The 20,255-nt window shown below is 40.8% G+C and overlaps 3 protein-coding genes across 6 annotated transcripts; 2 read left to right on the plus strand and 1 right to left on the minus strand.

Annotated features, from left to right (window-relative positions):
• The first annotated feature begins 1,286 nt into the window (after positions 1-1,286).
• On the plus strand, positions 1,287-10,478 carry cdkl1 (cyclin dependent kinase like 1 (CDC2 related kinase)). 3 transcript variants are annotated; one of them, XM_030391344.1, is made up of 10 exons: positions 1,287-1,408; positions 2,282-2,465; positions 4,429-4,550; positions 6,958-7,030; positions 7,400-7,490; positions 7,954-8,154; positions 8,271-8,353; positions 8,447-8,503; positions 8,709-8,870; positions 9,616-10,478. In XM_030391344.1, the coding sequence occupies exons 2-10, from the start codon at positions 2,298-2,300 to the stop codon at positions 9,715-9,717; spliced, it is 1,059 nt and encodes a 352-aa protein (XP_030247204.1). In that variant the 5' UTR covers positions 1,287-1,408; positions 2,282-2,297; the 3' UTR covers positions 9,718-10,478. The 3 variants fall into 3 exon arrangements, with proteins under 3 accessions (XP_030247204.1, XP_030247202.1, XP_030247203.1); XM_030391342.1 differs by having other exon boundaries at positions 1,300-1,408; positions 2,217-2,465; XM_030391343.1 differs by having other exon boundaries at positions 1,312-1,408; positions 2,136-2,465.
• dmac2l (distal membrane arm assembly component 2 like) lies at positions 10,187-14,052 on the minus strand. Its single transcript, XM_030391345.1, has 5 exons — positions 13,944-14,052; positions 13,762-13,865; positions 12,243-12,451; positions 11,286-11,457; positions 10,187-11,195 (listed from the first exon to the last, which is right to left on the minus strand). The coding sequence occupies exons 2-5, from the start codon at positions 13,854-13,856 to the stop codon at positions 11,081-11,083; spliced, it is 591 nt and encodes a 196-aa protein (XP_030247205.1). The 5' UTR covers positions 13,857-13,865; positions 13,944-14,052; the 3' UTR covers positions 10,187-11,080.
• A 10-nt stretch (positions 14,053-14,062) lies between these two features.
• On the plus strand, positions 14,063-20,054 carry l2hgdh (L-2-hydroxyglutarate dehydrogenase). Of its 2 annotated transcripts, none has more exons than XM_030391339.1 (10): positions 14,063-14,309; positions 16,037-16,152; positions 16,834-16,985; positions 17,200-17,331; positions 17,412-17,574; positions 17,663-17,697; positions 17,779-17,946; positions 18,270-18,427; positions 18,591-18,722; positions 18,853-20,054. In XM_030391339.1, the coding sequence occupies exons 1-10, from the start codon at positions 14,218-14,220 to the stop codon at positions 19,046-19,048; spliced, it is 1,344 nt and encodes a 447-aa protein (XP_030247199.1). In that variant the 5' UTR covers positions 14,063-14,217; the 3' UTR covers positions 19,049-20,054. The 2 variants fall into 2 exon arrangements, with proteins under 2 accessions (XP_030247199.1, XP_030247201.1); XM_030391341.1 differs by lacking the exon at positions 14,063-14,309 and adding an exon at positions 14,888-14,961.
• The last annotated feature ends 201 nt before the right edge of the window (positions 20,055-20,255 follow it).

Here is a 20,255-nt window from a genome sequence, read left to right on the forward strand (position 1 = left end):
CGTGTGAGGATTCAGGTGTTTGTAAGGATGAGAGTGTCGGTGAATTCCCCTCTGAGTTGTTTACCTGCGTCTTTATTTTAACACTTGTCTCTGATGCTCAGTCTGTCAGGTGTGAAAGACTACAAATCCACAGAAACCCCACAGGAGTCTGATTTCATTTGTGTATATGTAAGTGTGTTTGTGTGTGTATCTATATACACACACTAGATATAGTAAATATATAAATTGTGTGTGTGTGTGTGTAGATTATATAGTGTGTGTGTGGAGGTGTGTGTGTGGAGGTGAAGGTGAAGGTGGGTCCAGCTGTTCCTATGGGAACTGTGGTGGAAAAGGGAGAAATGTGTCAAGTTGCTCAGAGTGAGAGTCAGTGGCACATACAGGAAGTGAGATGATTTCACCTTCAAAATAAAAAACTTTTTATAAACAAAAACTGATGAAAACGACAGTTTTAGTCTCCGTAAAAGACAAAACCCTATAATATAAATCAATACTAACAACTAAAAAAATACACAAAGGATATATTACCATCAGTCAGCTATTAGAACTGCTGATGCAAAACCTACATATTGCATCTTTAAGAGGTTTATTCAGTATATAACAAAAGTGATTTCAAAAGTCAAAAACCGATATCTTTGTTTTGCATAAAAACACCAAACTTTGCACAATTCAAACACAGGAAACAAAACAAAATCACCACTGTCAGATTTGCTCCAGTGGAAGTATCAGCTGATTCACGAAAACAGATTATCACAAGGTTTTATTCTTTGTGCTTCAATCACTTTCTGCCTTTGTTCTCCTGCTTTGGTTCGTGCATCTGTATGTTTTGTTTTATTATAAAATCTATAACTCTTCTTCTTGTCAGATTACGGTTAGAATGAGATTAACCCAAAGTTCATCATGTATCAAACATAATCAGTTTGTATATTTATTTCGTTTGGACATTAAACTTTTTTTTTTTTTTTTTTAAATGAGTCAATGAAGATTTCTTCCCCAAAACTGTGTAGTACACCTTTAAAAGTGATGGCACGGAAATGTTGTTCGATTCAGACAAAAATAAGAAATAAAGAAGCTTCAGTACAGCTGAAACCTGAACAGATATACGAATACAAATTAAATTCCCTCTCATGCTTCTTGAACAGGTTGGATGAAGCGGCCAGAATCTTTCCTCTGGATGTGTGAAAATTGGAGGAGGTGACGCTCTTTCAAGTTGTATTTTATTTTGAAAGTCGTGACCGGATGCCAGGGTTTTCCATTCTGTGTGTTGACTCTTTAAAGCTGCCTGCTGCTCTCCTCTGCAGGGACAGTTGAGCTGTGGTCGTCCTGCTCGTCGTGTGGAAGCAGCAGCAGCTCGTCAGACTGAGCTGAGATCATTTCTGCCTGATCAACATCTGTCAACATCTTCACTGCAGTAAGTTGAGACTTTTACATCGCACACAACAGGAAGTGCTTTTACTGGAATATGTCTTTGTGTAAATATTGAGATGTGTTACTTTTTTATGATCAGCTGGTTTCATGTGGTAACTTTTAGGATTAAGGGAACTATTTTTTCCATCACATAAGAGCCTTTACCTTCAGTTATAAACATGCAGTCTGAGCTGTCCATTCGCCTTTTCTGCTTTTTTATTTCATATTTTCCATCATTTGTGTGTTTATAAGTGCAGCACTTTGATTTTATTCCCCTGGCTGTTCCCTCTGTTCTCTCTGTTTTTGCTCTCTGTGCCCGCAGGGAAAATTACCTAATATACTTTGCATTGCAAATGTTTTCGTTACGCAATCTAGCAGTTGGAGACAGGTGTAATGTTGCCCCAAAGCAATGAAATCAGTCTTTTGGAGGCAGTTTAAGAGCTTACCTTCACATATGCAAGAAGGGAAACTCAATCTGAGCTGATTTGATAAGATAAGATAAAGAAGGAGTGGGTGCATGGGAATACTCCTGAGTGCTTTTCTTACTTTCAGCTCTGTTTTTCACGGCAACTCAGAATCTGACGCAGAAACAAGCCAACACATCTGATAGCATAAGAAGAAAAGCTGCAAAAATAAATCAAATGTGTTTATTGTTGATTATTGAATCTGTTCCAGAGAAGACCAAACCCTCACATCACCCAGTGTTGATCCCGATTCTGAATTTATTCCAGCTTTAATTGAACCATTACATAAAAGCACCAGGTGGTCAGATTGGCCCCGCTGACGACCCCTCCTGCGTCTCCTCTCTGCAGAGACACTCCTGCCTCCTGAGACCCTCACAGACAAGTGCTGTTGTTTCCCCCCCTCTGGATGTCAGTCGGTGCAGCCTGAGGATGGAGAAGTATGAGAAGATCGGAAAGATCGGAGAGGGCTCCTACGGCGTCGTCTTCAAGTGCCGGAACAAAGACACGGGGCAGATCGTCGCCATCAAGAAGTTTGTGGAGTCGGAGGACGACCCCATCATCAAGAAGATCGCGCTGAGGGAGATCAGGATGCTCAAGGTCAGTTATCATCTTTTATTCCTTCTGTGCCTTCTCACAAAAATCCACTCACAGCAAACACAAAAGCAGAACCATAAAATACATGAGATAATAAACTTAGAACAATGGATGATTTAAGAAACATAAAACACCTCAAATAAATGTGAAAACTCTGGGTAAAACTAAAAACAGAGCAGTGGAAGACTTGAGGTGCAGTGTAACTCAAAAAAAATAAAAAAAATAAACATAAAATGTAAACACTATTTTTATAAGAAAGCCTCTTGAAATAAATTTTAGTCAAGATAAAATAAAGTATCCCATAGTTACAAGATAAAAAGTCACTTTGAGACACTGAAACAAAACGTGTGAGTTTGTATGTCAAGCTTTGGCTGAAAGTTTATAGCAGGAAATGTCAAAATCATGAGATAAAAGTAAACATTTGGATGTACTGTAAGTTAAAATGAAATAATAGTGAGTCATGTTTTATCTTATCAAGTAAAAATACGGAGATCAACAGTCTAACGTATGAGATAGTGCGTCAGGTTTAGGATTTAGTGCATAGAAATGTGGCTACAAATAAATCCTTAATCAAAGATTGTGGGGTAGCAAATCAGAATTATGAGATGAAAACTCACAAATTGACATTAGAATTAAAAATAGCATCAGTTTATCGTTTCATTTCTGCCAGAAGAGGTTTTTTTTGAGATACTGCATAAATCATAAATATGGAAAAATGTTTGGCTCATTCAGTCAAAATTAGGGCAGAAAATATCAAAATTATGAGACACAAGTAAACATTTTAATGTACTAAATCACATTTATGTGAGAGTGAATTCTCTTTTCAAGATTATGAGATAGCAAAACAAAAATATTTTTATTATTCTTCCCAAGATGTGCTTCATGTCTATTGATATGATTAAGATGTGATGAAAGAAGCGTGCACAGTATGTTAAAAACTCATGTGATGTTATGTCTGAAAAATGTCAGAAAATGTGAGATTAAAAACATTTTGAGATATAATTTCAATTTCATTGGCGAAGAATTTTGAATTTGCTCATGACTAACTTAATTAATTTCATCCTTTTCCTGCCTTCTATACAAGTTTCCTCAAATGTATGCAAACGACTACTCCGAATACCTTTCATAACACCAATATGTTGATAATCTGCATCACATTGTGTCTGTATACCAAACCTTTAACCTTTTAACATCACTTTTACATGTAAAGTGTTGTTAACTGTCTTATATTCGTAACTTGGACGATGGAAAAATGAGAATTAGACTCCTCTTATTTTACTCTTTAACAGCTTTACATTCCACCCTGGAAATACAACGTAAAAACAGACAGTCAAGCTATAAATTGTTAGTTTAATAGAAGTAAATCCTGTTTTTTAGTCTTGGTCCTCTGTTGTGCAGCCAGCAGGACGGACAGTAGGCGGTTCATTCTGCAGACGGGAGGGAAGCTGCACAGAGAAACTCTCGTTCAAAGAGCAGCGTTCAAAAGAAACCTCTTTTGAAGGGCTGTAATCAAATGAAGGAGCAAACCCTGCAGGGTCAGCTCTGACTGAAGCACTTAAATTAGAATGTGAAATGTATTTTAATAACAGGAAATGAGGGAGTGAAAGGGCTTCGACACCAGAGGAGCATCATTAGTCCAGTTTTTAGACAAGTAACAACATAAACAACAAAACCTGCTTGTTTCCTGTTGTGTGACACTTATCAAAGATGTACTGGTCCAATTGTCGGTGGTTTAATTAGTCATGCGGTGGGTGGGAGTGTTGGTGGCCTGCTGGACACCAGCGCTCATAAATAGGACGGGATGGGGACAGGTTGTCAGGGGCAACGGCATGTTTATTACCAGCTGTTAACAGTTTAGTCTGTTTGCTAAGAACAAGCCGCAGATGGTTCAGTCCTCTGAACGGATGCGCTGGTGAACTAGTTTTAGTTAAGCTGTATTTTTTTGTTTCGTTTTGTTTCTCTGCAGCAACTGAAACACGCCAACCTGGTGAATCTGATCGAGGTGTTCCGGCGCAAGCGGAAGCTCCACCTCGTGTTCGAGTACTGCGACCACACGGTCCTCAACGAGCTGGACCGCCATCCCAGAGGGTGGGTGTGTGTCCTTACTGTTCACTGTGAAACAAAATAACACACTGCATGCACTTAGTTTAGTGTAGTGATAAGTAACAGATTACCAGCTGCCCTGTTAAAGGAGAAGTCCACACAAAAATGAAAATTCAGTCAGTGTCTACTAACCCACATGCGGGTTTTGTCGCCCACGCAACATTTCTGGAGCTTCTCAGTGAAACAGTGTTGTACTTGTAACGTTCCCCTAAACAGCTGAAGTAGATGGAGACTTGTTTTGAAATGTCAAAAACAACTAAAAGAAAAGATAGAATCGCTCCATACAGCTCATCCAGTGTAACTCGAGATACAGAGATCCCAAATTGATTCGAAAAGACGTAATTTACACCCTTGACGTCTGGTCAAGCTCATCATGGCCCCCCCCCCCTTCAGACCGGGAGCATGCTAACACTATTAGCTCAGCAGCTGTGGTGAAAATTTTGCCGTAATAAAGTGTTTAAATAACGTCTTTACAAGCAACTGTACCTGTACTCAATATTTGGAGGGCATTAAAAAACTTTTTAACTTAAGTTTAACTATACATTTGATTGATTAATGATCGTTATTATAAAGTGTGACTAAAAATAGTTAGAATAGTCTAAAACATCAAATGAAACAATAAATAAAGTTATTTTTTTTATGCATTTATCCAAACAAGTATACAGGACAATTCTTTCTGTTGTTCGTTGTTTTTAATTTGCATTTGGAGGGATGTAAACAGAACAAATTGTCTGTGAATATAAAAAATATGGATATTGGAACAATAGTCATATATTTATCAACATATTTAATGATAAGGTGTGATGACGAAGGCCATGCCAAGCAGCAGAAGCGTTAGAAACTTGTATTAGTAATGGAATCAAAGGTATATATCTGCATTTAAGGACTTTATTCTGAGTTATATGAAACGAACACACAGCTCAGTTCACTGTACGGACATAAAGCGACAAACTGAGAGCATAAATCTGAGCGCGGTGTACTTTCTATTACCTCTACATTACATGTATACCACACTGTACTCGGAGCTTTGTCGGGCACAACGCTCGTCTCCCGGGAGGCTGACCTGCTTCCTGTGGAATGTTTACAGTGATGCTCTCCCAGAATGCCTTGCTGCCGGGGAGCTGTCGGGGCTCTTCAGGCCTCGGCAACATTTTACACGGGAGTGTTTTCGCTGTCTGGTTCCCCCCTCTGGTCCTGGCCTGTAGCCTCCTGGACACAGAGGGTTCACAAGAAGAGAAAACAAAGTGGGGAGAAGGGGAGGGGACTGGTATTAATTGCCCGTCACAAGGCTCGATTTAGCCATTCCCCTGGCAACACTGATAGATGATGGTCCCTGAACCAACAAAGGCCCCAGTGTTGAACATGCGGGCGCACACTGAAAACTCGCTCGCTGTCCTCTACAGCTGTCTGAGGGAGAAGAGACGTCTGAAAAGCAGAACTGCTGCACAGAGGGGAACTAGAGATGACGGCAGGAGTGGACGGATAAAGGAAAAGATGTTTTGCTTCCTAATCGTCCAAGAACAGACACATCAGTCCGTCTATCATTCTTTTATTAGTCTTCAAAAAAGACAGAAATCCAAAAATCAACCAGTGCAGGGGGAAAAAAATCTGGTTTTTCACCTGTTGTCTCACTTTACACTGATTATTTTCTGTTTACAAGTAAATTTATGACCGTTTTTCTCAATTTAAAGACACTTCAAGACATTTCTCGTAATTATGCTCCATTTCCCGAAACTCTTGACACAAATGTGTGACTGCACACTCTCTCTTTACAAGCTCAAACCAAACTTTGACCTCAGGTGTCACACTAAAGCCACCAAATCAAACACGACCACAACAACCTGTTACTGCAGTGAAAAATGGTGCATGTGGTGTTTTATGAAAAAAACCTCTTTAGGCTACATGATGAGCACGAAATGAAGACACAACATACGTTTGCAAATGTTTTCATTCTTAAATCCACTGTAGGAAAAAATGTAATTAAATTTAATGGAGAAGTAAATGTTCTGTAAAAAATATGCAAGGAACAGTGAAAAATATAACATTTTGAACATAATGCGTGGAACTTGCCTGAACCAACCAAGTGTTTGGTTGAACTTTAGACCTATTTAACTCTCAAGACCTTTTACAAAGAAGCATCATATGTTTCCTTTAATGTTTACATGTGGGGGAACTGTGTGTTAACTGAGTTGTGATGCCTTCAGTTAATGATATTGAACGCCTGTGCTTTCTAACTGAGCACACGGTGCAGGCAAGGGATACATGAAGGAGTCTGTGTGGAGAGTCTGTCACCAAATATTAAGAACAAATCTGACTCGTGTAAAAAACAGGGACTGAGTGTGTATAAAGAAATGCAATTATGAACTTAACATTTTGTTTTTATGTGTTACAGTGTTCCTGAGCACCTTGTGAGGAGTATAACCTGGCAGACGCTTCAAGCCGTCAACTTCTGTCACAAACAAAATGTAAGTGACCGACTCGTCCTCTGATTCTCCTCTTTTGGTCTCCTCATGAGGTATATTGTCTCGTCGTGGAAGCTTCCCTTCAGCTTGTTTTCGAATTCCTCCGGTCTCCTCCCTCCTTCAGCTCCCACCGAGCCCTCAGCTGCTTTATAGCTTTTTTTTTTTTTTTTTTTTTTTTAACAAGAATTCCTTCCCCTTGGCTGACCAGCAGTTAATGTATCACCTAGACACAACAAGTGCTACAAGGCCCCCATTTAACAGGGAGGCATGAAGTCCAGAAAGCACTCTCTCTCTCTTTCTCTTTCCCTGTCTCTCACACGGACCCTTTATATCCTCAGCGCCTCACGCTGATTTAACTCTCTGTTCCTGCAGTGCATCCACCGAGACGTCAAGCCGGAGAACATCCTCATCACCAAACACCAAGTCATCAAACTCTGTGACTTTGGGTTCGCCAGGATTCTCAGTGAGTCTTTAATAAAACAGCTGCTTTATATGTGACACCGCCACCTGCTGGACTCTGCTGTCCCTGCATGTCACATCCAGGGGTGTTGATGTGGTGAGTGAGTGTAGCGGGTTTCAGGTGAGCAGCTCAGAAGGCTTTAGGTTTTTGATGTGTTGATGCTGAGGCATAACTTAATTTTTGCATTTTCTCGAGCAAGTTCCAAGAGAGATTTACACCGCCAGAAACATTATTCAGATGTTGTAAAAGTGAAAGTTTTCTATATAACTGAATACTTTTGATTAATAATCAATATAGAGAAGGTGTAGAAAAAGAAAAGAACATGTAATTAGAAAAGAAACCAATACAGATACATACATATGTGATCAGATAAATCCACTATCTTTACATGTTTTCTTCTACCTTCACCATGAACTCATTCTGTTTGCACCTTATGTGACGTCTGTTTCTGCTTCTGTGCCATCAGCTGGTCCATGTGACTACTACACAGACTACGTGGCGACCCGTTGGTACCGGGCCCCCGAGCTGCTGGTGGGAGACACTCAGTACGGACCTCCGGTGGACGTCTGGGCGATCGGGTGCGTGTTCGCTGAGCTGCTGTCGGGGATCCCTCTTTGGCCCGGGAAGTCTGACATGGACCAACTGTACCTGATCAGGAAGACTCTCGGTGAGAACGGCCTGCTGCTGAGGGGAAACATCGTCACATATTCTCCTGGAAAACAAAGAAAAATGAGCTTGATTTACTAAACAGTGTGTTACGCTCGTCTTTCTCGTCCTCCGCAGGAGATCTGATCCCTCGACACCAGCAGGTCTTCAGCAACAACCAGTTCTTCTGTGGAGTTTCCGTCCCAGAGCCACAGGAGATGGTGAGGCACACCGCACACTCCGTCTACATGCATCATCACTACATCACGTCAAATCAAAAACCTCACTGAAACGTCTTTCTTTCCTGTCTGTAGGAACCTTTGGAGCAGAAATATCCAAATCTGTCGCATCAAGCTCTGAGTCTCATGAAGGTAAAGATGTCACCTGTAGCCTGATGGAGATCTTATTTTTACACCAGCGTCAAAGAATAAATCTCAAACAAAATACACACGAAAGATTGAGGTCTAACCTGAACGTGCATGTTTTACTACATTTCTTTTATCGTTTGAAGAAATGTCTGTAAGAAAGAGTGATCAGAAACTGTGCGTAAAGCTCTCGATGGTCTCGCTGGTTCAGGGCTGTCTGAGGATGGACCCGTCCGAGCGGCTGACCTGCGAGCAGCTCCTCCAGCACCCGTACTTCGACAGCCTGCGAGAGAAGAGCCAGAGCACGTCTCGAGAGCAGGAACGCTCCAGCAACAAGAGGACACGTTTAACTCGCAAACACCTTCCTCCCGGGGTAATCAGCCCTCTGTACAAAGATAATGACTGGACTTAAAACACTGCATCTAGGACTAGGTTCAGTTTTCTTTTTTACAGTACTGCATAACTAAAAGTGAGTGTCCAACATCTGCAAAATTCTATTTTTATACCTTCAGGCTGATAATCTCGGGAACAAATTGAAGGAATAATGTAAATAGTGCAAGAAAAAAGTTTGATCAGGAAATTTTTTTATCGGTTTATTTGCATATCTTGGAACTTTGTGATAATAGAAGTCAGAATATGCAATGAATATTGATAAATTCAGGAGCGACTGTCTCACACTGAAGGACCTGAGGATGCTGTAAATTGGTGAAAAATCTAAAGATAAATGGACTAAAAAGGATCGAGGCATGTTGGAATGTTGTGCCTTTTATTGATACATTTTCTGTTGACAACTAAGCAGATGGACCAGAACTAAACATTTTCCCAAACTATTAAAACATTTAAACTTGTGGAAAAAGAACAATATCAGGGTTTACTTACATGGCTATACTTTATTTTTTTGTTTTATCAAGTCTGGTTTCCAACCAAGATGTAATGTAGAATAAACTTAACCACTATAGATTGACCAAAAAATAAAATGAATGTATGAAGCTACTTTTGGAGCAAACTCTGGAGCTGCATTTCCTCAAAAAAGTACTTTAAATAAATGTTTGTCATTTAACCCACAGAAATCCCTTTCTTATCATTTCTCATCAACTCTCATTTTCTTCTCCGTCCAGTATTTGCCGCAGCTGACCAGCAGCAGCATCTTTCCAGCCGTGGACAACAAGAGGTACTACAACAACCTGCGCAAGTTCAACTATCACCTACCGAACATCTAAACTCGCTGCTCACCAGCTGAATCCAACACCTTCGACCGGCAGCGTTTTCTGAAAAACTCAGGAAATGAAGCAGATTCTGGCAGCACATCATTTTATTTTTGATTTTTTAAAAAAAAAAGAGGATTCAACCACTTTTTAAAGTTTTGTTCATCACAGCTGGCGTGTCGGCTGCGGATATAGATGTCAGTCTATGCACTATTTCCCAACATGTGGACTCAAACATGTTGGTTTACGTATGTTGCCTCCATTTCACATGTTGCATTTTGTATAGTTTGTAAAGACAAGGAGCGACGTGCCGCTCTGCTCGTAGTCGCTGAGCAGCCTGAAGGTAAAAACGACGCCTGGTTTGCCAAATGTAGTTTTTTTTATACGACGAGGGACTCTGTTGGAGTGACATGTTTCTGTTAGGGAGTTTTAAATGTCTAACTGTCTTCAGTCAGTTAAAATGTAGGACAAGAACTTTGACTTTTTTTGTCATGACTTTCTGAAAATATTTATTGACTTCAGGAGTGAATACAGTCGTAAACAATCGCATATTTACTAGCAGATAGCAGCAAAAACACCACATTGTACTCATTATCTCTGGAACCTTGGTGCTAAGGATGCTCGCAGCCATCCGTCTGTCCTCAGATGTTGTACAAATGCCAAACTAATCGAAAGATAAATTATGTGACTTCACAATCTTTTTTTTCTGTGTACCCACATATGGAGTAACCTTTATTACCTTGAATGTTGAGCATATAATAAACTAAAGAATAGTTCCCTCTGGTGTCAACATTATAAAGTGCTTTGATGTTTCTCTTTGCTGGATTGTTTCTTTAAAGCTTGATTTTACTTCAAGCTGAGAGGTGACACGTAAAGGAACAGTTATCCCAAAAATAAAAATTGAGTCATTTAGTGTTCATCCTCATGCTGATGGAAAGTCAGGGGAAGTTTTGCAGTCATTTCTGGAGCTTCACAGCAAAACAGTGTTGCAGCATTCTCCTAAACAAGTGACGCACATGGGGACTTTTTTAAAACGTAAAAAAAAAAAAACTGAAAAAATTAAATAAAATGGCTCGCCTACTGCACTTACAAAGGGCCTCAAGTAATTATGGGACAGCATTATCTCCTTTCATTTCACAAAGAAATTGTCTAGTGTACCCCACGCTAAAGACGATAAGAACAAAGCAGTTACATTTCTTTCCTAAGCATTTAAGGATGCAAAAAGCTCTAATCATTGCAGCCACTTAGATACCTCTGGGTCTTTTCCCAGAGGAAGAATAAATAAAGAATAATTCACCCCCAGCCTGGGTCTTTTACTTTGAAAACCCGTAAAAAAGATGTCCATGTTTTCCAATCTTAAACAGGAAGTTGTTCTCGGTCACTCCAGGTCCAGTTCTACTTCCAGACGTGGAAGTGCCGTCTGCAGTCTTTCAACTGTCTTTTGTTTATCTGTGATTCCGGGAAGATCGCTGAGGAACAGATACTCCAGATTCCTGCGTGGAATTCAAATTAAATATGACATCAGGAAACATTCGTCAGGAAAATGGATACGGAGAAACAGATATAACAAAACACACACTCACTTGAGTCTGTGCAGCGCGATGAGGCCTTTATCCGTCACATTTCCACATGACACCACCTCCATCATGTACAAGCTCTCCTGCAGATTCTCTATTGAGCTCAACCTCTCCAGGCAGGCGTCCTCAATGTAGATACACTTGTTAAACTTCATTTCTTCCAAATGTTTCAAACCATCTGGAAATAATAAACAAAAACACAGCATCAGTACGCGGTCTTCTGATTCTGAAGTTTTGCAAGTCTGCATTAAAATAAATCTTTGTGGACACTGGCACCAAAAAAGCACAGTTTGGAGTGGAGCAGCCAACAAGGTCAGAGATGGTGCTCCACGTGTCCTGCTCAGTGTAAAACATCCCAGTCTCTTGCGTCACTTTTGGATAATCAGTCAGGGAGAGGTGCACTTTCACCGTCACCTTTCCTTTCTTGTTAACACAGAGGGGAATCACTTTCAGGTCAATGGTCCAGGTCAAGCTCATGTAAACACAGTGAATGCAAAATTGACAGTTTTTGAACAGAGCCTTAATCTTTGATTTGACCAGGCCCTTTAGTCTGTTATGTTCAGATGTGAATTTTTAAATTGATTCCCATTAAATTTGGTGGTGTATTTGAAAGTACCCAGAAGATGAATCCTGATGACTTTGGTAAACTTGACCTTTCGCCTCATTATTAATTTACTTCTTCCAGCAAAATATGTCTGTAACTCAGAGTATGGGAAACTATTAAGTACTTTTTCATGAAAGTACTGTATAAAGTTTCATATTCTGGTAATGGGATAACCTCAGGAGGGCCCAAGCAAATATTCCTCTCTATTTCTCATCTTTGATCTGGGTTTGTGGCTGAGCTTTAGTCAAGTTACGTCTATTTAATTGAGAACATTCATGACCACATGGAGGGAAATGGAAATGAGAGTGGGACACTTCACAAGGACAAGAACATTATATTCTCCACACTGTAACACTGACCCAGGTGGTCAAACCCTCTGTACATGATGCAGGATTCGGTGGCGTCAATTGCCTGGATCTTGTATCTGCCCAGAGGCCCAGTTGGCAGTCCGTTGTAGTCCTGATGCCAGCGTTCGAAACCTTGAAACCTCACTTTGGCTCCGCATCTCAGCAGCCACTCTGCTGCAGCACGGTCTGGACCAACAGCTTTAATCCGTTCATAGTCGACCCTGAGAGAAGATCAACAAACACTGAGTACGGTACATATTGATGACGTCATGTGATGTGGTAATGGTTGTTACTGAGAGGGCAGAACGAGCCGGCATAAAGTACAACTGGCAACCTGCCGACCAGGTCAATTCTTTTAACCTGAGCAAATCACCAAGAGTTTGTTTATTTTGTTATTAATCAAGTAAAACACAAGATTATCTCATTAAAACTTAAAAATCTCGCGGATTTGCTTATTTTTTTTTAGAACCAATACTTTGGGTTTTCCTGAGAAGATCAACAAGACCACGGGGAAACTCTGTGATAAATAACAGACAAAATATCATTATTGTGAATATGAAATAATTACATATAAAATCATGGTTATCATTAGGGCTACAGCTGATTATTTTCATTGTCATTTAGTCTCTAATCAATTATTTCCCCAAATTCATGTTTTATAATGGCAAATAAATAACACGGACATTCTTGAAATTTTCAAAAAGTTTTCAAAATTCCATGATGACGTTCTTTAACGTCTCGTTTTGCCCACAACCCAAACATATTAAGTGGACTTTGATAGAAGAGTGAAGAAACCAGTAAAAAACCCTAAACCCAACTCTAAGAAGCTGGAATCAGAGACTTTTTTTCTTCAGAAAATTATTCAAACTGATTGAAAGATTAGTTTCATCCATGTTAAACGATTAATCGTAAAGGCGACAAACAGCTGTACAGGGATACAAATTTCTGACCATAGAGCAGAATCAAATTATTCGGAGAGCCTGTAAAAGAAAAGTTAAAAAGGTAAAAATCTGCACAAACAGGAGCTTCTCACTATTCCCACAGTAAATGCTGCTCCTGAAACGCTGTGTCAGTCATCTCACCTTTAATTCTGTGACTTTGTGAATCACGCTATCACCATGTCACACGTTTGCATAATTTCTGTCTCGAGGTTAGTTTGGCTCGAATCAATTCACCAGAGCTGCTCTGTTGTTGTTAGCGGTAGCTCAGGCGTGTGTGAGCTGACCAATCAGACGAGACAAAGAGACAGCATCATTTCAGACAGGGGGATGATGTATTTTTTTTAGCCTTAAAGCGGGTAAACCTATTCTAGCAGTAAATTATGGACCTAAAAATGAGCATAATGTTTCCTTTAGTGTATTCTCTACTGTTTGTTTTGCTGTCATGTCAATAATAAGTGTTTATTTAGCAAGACTTTGCCTGTAAATCATCCCCAAAATACAATGTTATTATGAACATTGAGGCAGCAGCTATGAGCTACTAGCTACACAGCAGCTACATCCTTAATTCTATGGGATAAATGTTGTCTCACTTGTTGAAGACTGCATTGAGCCAGCCCCAGAAGTGTCTCCGGCTCGACTCCCTCAGACCCACAGCGGACCGCACTGCCCTCGATAAAAGCCTCATATCTTAAATCTGAAAGATAAAAATAAAATAAATCAACAATCGGCTCCTGTTTGAGATTTAAAACTGCGACACAGGAGATGTTCTCACCTCTAACAGCCAGGGTTGTTTACATTTGGTCGGCGTCCATTGCTGTAACCGTTGACCTCGTGGCGTAAGGAAAACGTGCCGCCCCATTGGCTGTACGGTGAACTTACGCAGGGGGCGTGGTTACGTCTGTTGGGGCTAGAGCAGCAACAGCAGCAGGATGAGGAGCTAGCAACGGCAGGACAGGAGGAGGAAACACAAAACAGAGCTCAGGGAAATCTTTGTGACAGTTGTACGATGTCGGAGCTGCTGTGAGGAGCTTGTAGACGCTGTGATAATGATTCGGACACTCAGCGGAGCCTCTCTGAAGGCTGTCGGAGCAGCGCAGCCCAAACTGCTAAAGGACGTCACCACCAGGCAGCTGCACAGGTAAGAATGGCATAAGATGCGAGCTAACTGTGTGGTCCTGTAGTCAGGTAAAGCTTAATGAATACTCTTGCTCACTTTATAATGTAACTGACTGACAGATAAAGTTAAGTAAAGGGGGCAGACACGCTGCTACTTGCTTTAATGACTAACTTTAATTGCCACTGCCAAGGACTTTCACACAGCAAGATTGCACAATATGTCTGCTGAACCTGATCCTCACACCTCACCACAATGTTTACACACACATAACATTTGTCGTCTCTACAACCAGGCGTGCTCTATCCACATGTGCATGCCCAGTCTGACTGTCAGTCACTTGTTTTGAGTGAACTGCACCTTTAGGAAGGCACGTCAGCTGCATGTAATTATACCTAGCAACTCTATTGGATCGTCTGGGGACATGGTAGGCAGCTTACGTAGTGTGCCCCCCATAGCAATATAAGCAAACAGTGAAAGACAGATGTTGTAACTTTAAGTCAGGGGTCTCTTAAGTCAAGAACACACCTGACTCAATCAACTGAATTGTCTTTACACAGTTGATTTGTTGGATCAGGGTCAGTTGATTGAGTCAGGTGTGTTCTTGCTTGGTTGGAATGAAAACCTGCAGCCACAGCGGCTCTTTACTGGATCAGTTTGAGACCACTGCTTTAAGGTATACATTCAGAACTTAGGCAACTCCTTTACTTTGTCAATGAGTTTAGTGAGACATCAGGACCCAGTGCCATCGCGAAATTAATGGATCCCATTTGGATTAAGTGTCCCTCAGGTTTAACCAAAGACGGCTGTGCAGGTTTTTACAAGTTCAGGCAGTCCTCTCCTTCGTATCTGAATGCAAATTAGGCAACAAAGTCCCTGAAGCCACGTTTCTCTTTAGAACAACTGCAGGTTTAGCGCGTAATTCTTCTGCTTCTACATGGTGATCAAGCGGTAGATGCAAAGCAGCTCTGATCCTTCAGCTGGTTTTATTGGTTCTTCCCCTGTCTGCTTGGTTTACAGCCCTTTGCCTGCTTCTAATTTTCAGAGAATCAAAACAGGATGTTGTCTGTTGACAGTGTTCGGAACATTTTTACAAGCACTGGATTTTAAGTGTTCTCCCGGGCTTGAACATTGTGTACTTCCAGTTCTTTGCAAATGCTTAATTATGTAAAATCCTGTGGTGGAGTGTGGACAAGTTTTGGTATTTTGTAACTTTTGCCTACACTCTGAGCACACCACTAGATCAGAGCCTGATCGATACTCGATTTTGGGGGGCAGATGGCAATACAAATAACTTTATTGTCCGAAATGACATCCGTGCACTGAAACAGTGAACTTTAATAGAACAATTTGTAGCAATTTTTATATTTTAATCACTATTTTATTGGCCCCAACTGAACGGAAGTAAAAAATTAGACATTGAGTTTGTGGATGATTGGTTTAAGTCAAATTTTTTCGTGAGAGTCCAAATAATGTGACTTTATGTATCTGTATCAGGCCAATATCAGAGCTGGATATTCTCTTTTTAGATATGAATAACCTGTTCACTACAACATTTGTGTCAAAGGTTTCCCTACTGACCGGTTTCAAAGGTCTCATAGCTGCTCTAACAGTCCTGTACAGTTGGACATTGAACCACTGACCTTAGTCCTCTATTCGGCCTTCTACCTTTTGCAAGCTGTAAAGCTGGTTGGTTATCAGTAACCATCTTTAATTTTAACTGTCTGTAATCTCGCCTGTTTATTTTCCAGGACGTGTGACGTAGCCGTAGTTGGAGCCGGCATCGTGGGCTTGGCCACAGCCAGAGAGCTCATTCTGCGGCACCCGTCGCTCAACTTCATCCTGCTGGAGAAAGAAAAAGAGCTTGGTGGGTTGAAAGTTCTTGTGGGGAAGGAGGACAACAACTTGCTCTAAAGAGAGAAATGTTTTGCATGTCACAGTAATTAAAACCAGTTGTGTTGGCTCTGTGCTCCAGCACATTGGTTGTGAAACATGAGAACGACATTGAGGGTTAAGTGCCAAGTCCTCGCTTTAATTTATAGGTATTGGGTGAACAGCTGCCATTGTGCTGGACAGAATTAAAAAAAAATCTGCTAGAGTCGCACAGTGTTTGTTTGACCATTGAACACCAGTAAAGCCTCTTAAGCCCCATTATCGAGCAAGCATCTTAAAAAGTAAATTTAAATGTCTTGCCAGTCTTACATTTTTAACATTTCAGTGATGTGTTTGACATTTTGGGCCTTGGAGGAGTTGTGCAACATTTTGGGAGAGTCACTGCATCTGGCCAAGAAATAATCCATCCCATAAAAACGAACCTTGTCGCTTTTAAAAATGACGATGTGCCACACTGTGAGCTCATGGGAGTGAGTGAGGTGCTGGTTTGGGAGTAGCTTGTATGAAGCTGACTGAAGTATCCCTCTTTGAATATATTAAATGTTATAGATTGAGGATTTAAAGTCCCTTTCTGTCTATCTAAGGATCTTAATGAAACCTCCCTTTCTATCTGTTTTGTTCTTCTTCATATTGTTCTTCAATTCGAACTCACCAGCTGCACACCAGAGTGGGCACAACAGTGGAGTCATTCACAGCGGGATCTACTACACGCCGGGCTCGCTGAAGGCCCGACTGTGTGTGCGAGGAGCCACTTTAGCCTACGAGTACTGCGAGAAGAAAGGGCTCCCTTACAAGAGATGTGGAAAGGTCTGTCTCTGTGTTTTAACCAGATGAGATCATTAAAATATGCATTGGAATACTGAATGGAAGAACTCAATTATCATATAGATGGAACTTTCATTCCAATGACTCTTGACAGATGAATTACAATATTTTCGTGTACCACATGTATGGAGCTGCAATATGAATCTCTGTGCTGTGCCAATGTTGGTATTGATCAGTATATTTCTGCATTTGGCAGCTCATCGTGGCTGTGGAGCAGGAGGAGATACCCAGACTGAAAGCTTTATATGAGCGCGGCATGCAGAACAATGTGCGCGACCTTAGTATTATCGATGGCAAGGAAATCCGAGAGCGAGAGCCGTACTGCAGGGTAAGAGTCTCGCAGGCGATGCAGTTATTCATGCAGAAGAAAAGAGGACAGTGAAGGCCTATAGTGTGTCGTCCTTGCAGGGTATAATGGCCTTGGATTCGCCCTACACCGGCATTGTGGACTGGAGGATGGTGGCTCTCAGGTACGGCGAAGACTTTGAAGAGGCAGGTGGCAAGGTGGTAACAGAATCTGAGGTTGATGACATCTCCATGGTCAAGGAGAGCTCAGCTGGGAGTACTGAAGGTAATGAATAGTTTTCTGTACATCAGTATGTCAATACAGTCAATTTTGAGCGAGGGTTGTCAATATGTAATTGTTTTTTTATCTGCAGGAATGAAATATCCAATCGCAGTCAAAGACAAAAAGGTAAGACACGTGCAACTAAAAGCATCACGATGTTCAGATTGTGTTCTGTCTTTTTCACTGATGGCGTTATTATTTCAATAGGGTAACGAGATATGGTGCCGTTATGTCCTGACCTGTGGAGGCCTGTACTCAGACCGCCTGTCGCAGATATCTGGGTGCAGTCGGGAGCCGCGGATCGTCCCCTTCAGAGGAGATTATTTGGTCCTGAAGCCAGAGAAACACTATCTGGTCAAAGGAAATATCTACCCTGTAAGTCTGAGGAAACCATATGTCCAATCTCCAGATTTCTAGTTTCTTTCATGTGCGCCGCAGCTTCTAACTTTGGCGGCCTCAAGTGGCAAAAAGAGATTAACTTGAAAATCATGTAACCTGAAATCAATAAGCTGGTAGAAAAAAAATTGAGAAAACTGGTTCAGCTGCTGTTGAATCCAGTTTGGATTTCCTTGTAAGTGTCAATACGTCACTGCAATTACATTGATTTACAAATAGATCCAAAACAGATGAAAAACTACCTTCTGCATATCCACATTTCACTACATTTTTGTTTTGCTTTTTATAAAATACACCTATAGGTTCCTGACCCTCGTTTCCCCTTCCTTGGTGTTCACTTCACCCCGCGGATGGATGGAAGTGTTTGGCTCGGTCCCAACGCAGTCCTCGCCTTCAAGAGAGAGGGTTACAAAGTGTACGATTTCAATGCCCGAGACTTCGCAGACGCACTATCATTCAGGTACCACGGAAATTATTTCATCTGTTCCTTTTATCATCTTTGTGTTGTGTCCTGGAGCTTTATTTTGAGAGGAGGCAAAGATGCTGAAGTCATGTTAATAACAGTGTAATTGTCCCTTGGTGGGTGATGCTGAATATTTAATCGTTTCCTTTTTATTGTTCAGGGGCCTTCAGAAGCTGGTAATGAGGAACATAACGTACGGGATTGGAGAAATGTATCGAGGGGTTTTCATTGGTGCACAAGTCAAAATCCTGCAGAAGTACATCCCTGAACTCTCGCTGAGTGACGTGCTCAGGTAGAGAAATAATACAAGAGCTAAAAATGCATGCACACTGCAGGATTTCAGTTGTTTGTAGCACAAGCAAGAGGATAAATTATCTGATTAGAATGTGTTTTCTGTAACCCTCATTGTTGTTCGTCTCCAGGGGTCCTGCGGGAGTTCGAGCCCAGGCTCTCGACCGAGACGGAAACCTTGTAGACGACTTTGTGTTCGACGGCGGGGTCGGGGATGTGGGCAGTCGGGTGCTCCATGTGCGGAACGCTCCCTCGCCGGCAGCCACCTCCTCCCTCGCCATCGCTGAAATGGTAGCAGACGAGGTGGAGAGTCGATTTTCTTTGTAGACAAACACGGTGATGGCAGAAGGGTGAAGGGAACCAAAGTGAAACTACAATGTTGTGTGAAGCTGCCATGACTTCAGCGCCATTGTCATTGTGAAGACCTTTTGTTTATCACAGGTCAAGCCTTAATTTAGGAGTAGAAAGTAAAATATATTAGATTAGATTAGATTTTTACGACTGTTTTTACTTGTGTGGTGCTGTTTCAGGTTGTATGTAAAAATGTATTTTTCTACACTACATTTCTGTCTTACAAAGTGTACGATGAGTTACTCTTAGTGAAAATATTAAGCATAGCCACAAGGTTCAGCTTCAATAATATCAGTTTTCATTATCAAAAATGACATACTGTTTTCTTTCATATGAACTTAACTTTTGGGAGATTTACCTTTTTTTTAAATGATGGATTTTTAAAAGTCATGGGTATAATTCTTGTATGGACGTTTTATTTTACTCTCATCATGTGTGTTTTTCTCTTAAGCTACTGACTTAAGGAGAGAAGTTTGTCTTTGTTGTTATAATATTGTAATGCCGCCTACTGGTCCCAGTCCAAAATGCTGCAAAACTATTTTCAGAAAGAAATCCCAAAAATTAATTGAACAATCCAATATATTATATTTCAATATGAAATGTAGAGAGTATCTCAGGTTTCGAGACATGGTTTAGCTCATTTTGGACTGAAATGAAATGCACAGTTTTAGATAAAAATACGCACAGATAATGAAGAAAGACGGGTTTTTGTAAACTGATATAAGACTAAATATTCAAAGGTCTTAGGTGATGTTTACACAAAACTGAGAACATGGTTTTTATAAGTTGTTTATGTGTTTGTGGGCAGTGATTTGATTTAATCCTGCTAGAATTATCTCTCTGTTAGAGCTTCAAAGGTTTCACACATTGCTAGAAATACTGTTTATAAAAAATGGTGTCACCTTTGCTGATAATTCATGCCATAGATTGACAAATGAATGTTAAAGAAAATGGTGCATAAATTCATATTTTGAATAGCAAATATATGAGTGTTTGTGGTTTGTGACATATGCCATTTAAACATAGGCCACACATGCTGCAGTATGTTACACTGAGGTGCTTTTTACAGGGCGTGTTCACAGGTCTTGTGCATGTGTGAAAAAAGTAGTGTAAAATGTTGTGCGGCTCCAGAGGAAGCTGCATGAAATGTGATAAATTGCCTCTAGTGATGTCACTCACGTTG

Source organism: Sparus aurata, chromosome 16 (assembly GCF_900880675.1).
Source record: "Sparus aurata chromosome 16, fSpaAur1.1, whole genome shotgun sequence".
NCBI lineage: Eukaryota > Metazoa > Chordata > Actinopteri > Spariformes > Sparidae > Sparus > Sparus aurata.

Bases quoted from the DNA above. Each gene is read 5' to 3' on its own strand.
- cdkl1 (XM_030391344.1), top strand. From the start codon at position 2,298: ATGGAGAAGTATGAGAAGATCGGAAAGATCGGAGAGGGCTCCTACGGC. The intron at 7,491-7,953 runs GTGAGTCTTTAA...CTGTGCCATCAG, and splicing joins TGGGTTCGCCAGGATTCTCA to CTGGTCCATGTGACTACTAC. The intron at 8,871-9,615 runs GTAATCAGCCCT...TTCTCCGTCCAG, and splicing joins GCAAACACCTTCCTCCCGGG to TATTTGCCGCAGCTGACCAG.
- dmac2l (XM_030391345.1), bottom strand. From the start codon at position 13,856: ATGAGGCTTTTATCGAGGGCAGTGCGGTCCGCTGTGGGTCTGAGGGAG. The intron at 12,452-13,761 runs GTGAGACAACAT...ATCTTCTCTCAG, and splicing joins CTCAATGCAGTCTTCAACAA to GGTCGACTATGAACGGATTA. The intron at 11,196-11,285 runs GTGAGTGTGTGT...AATTCCACGCAG, and splicing joins ATCGCGCTGCACAGACTCAA to GAATCTGGAGTATCTGTTCC.
- l2hgdh (XM_030391339.1), top strand. From the start codon at position 14,218: ATGATTCGGACACTCAGCGGAGCCTCTCTGAAGGCTGTCGGAGCAGCG. The intron at 17,575-17,662 runs GTAATGAATAGT...TTTTATCTGCAG, and splicing joins CTCAGCTGGGAGTACTGAAG to GAATGAAATATCCAATCGCA. The intron at 17,698-17,778 runs GTAAGACACGTG...TTATTTCAATAG, and splicing joins TCGCAGTCAAAGACAAAAAG to GGTAACGAGATATGGTGCCG.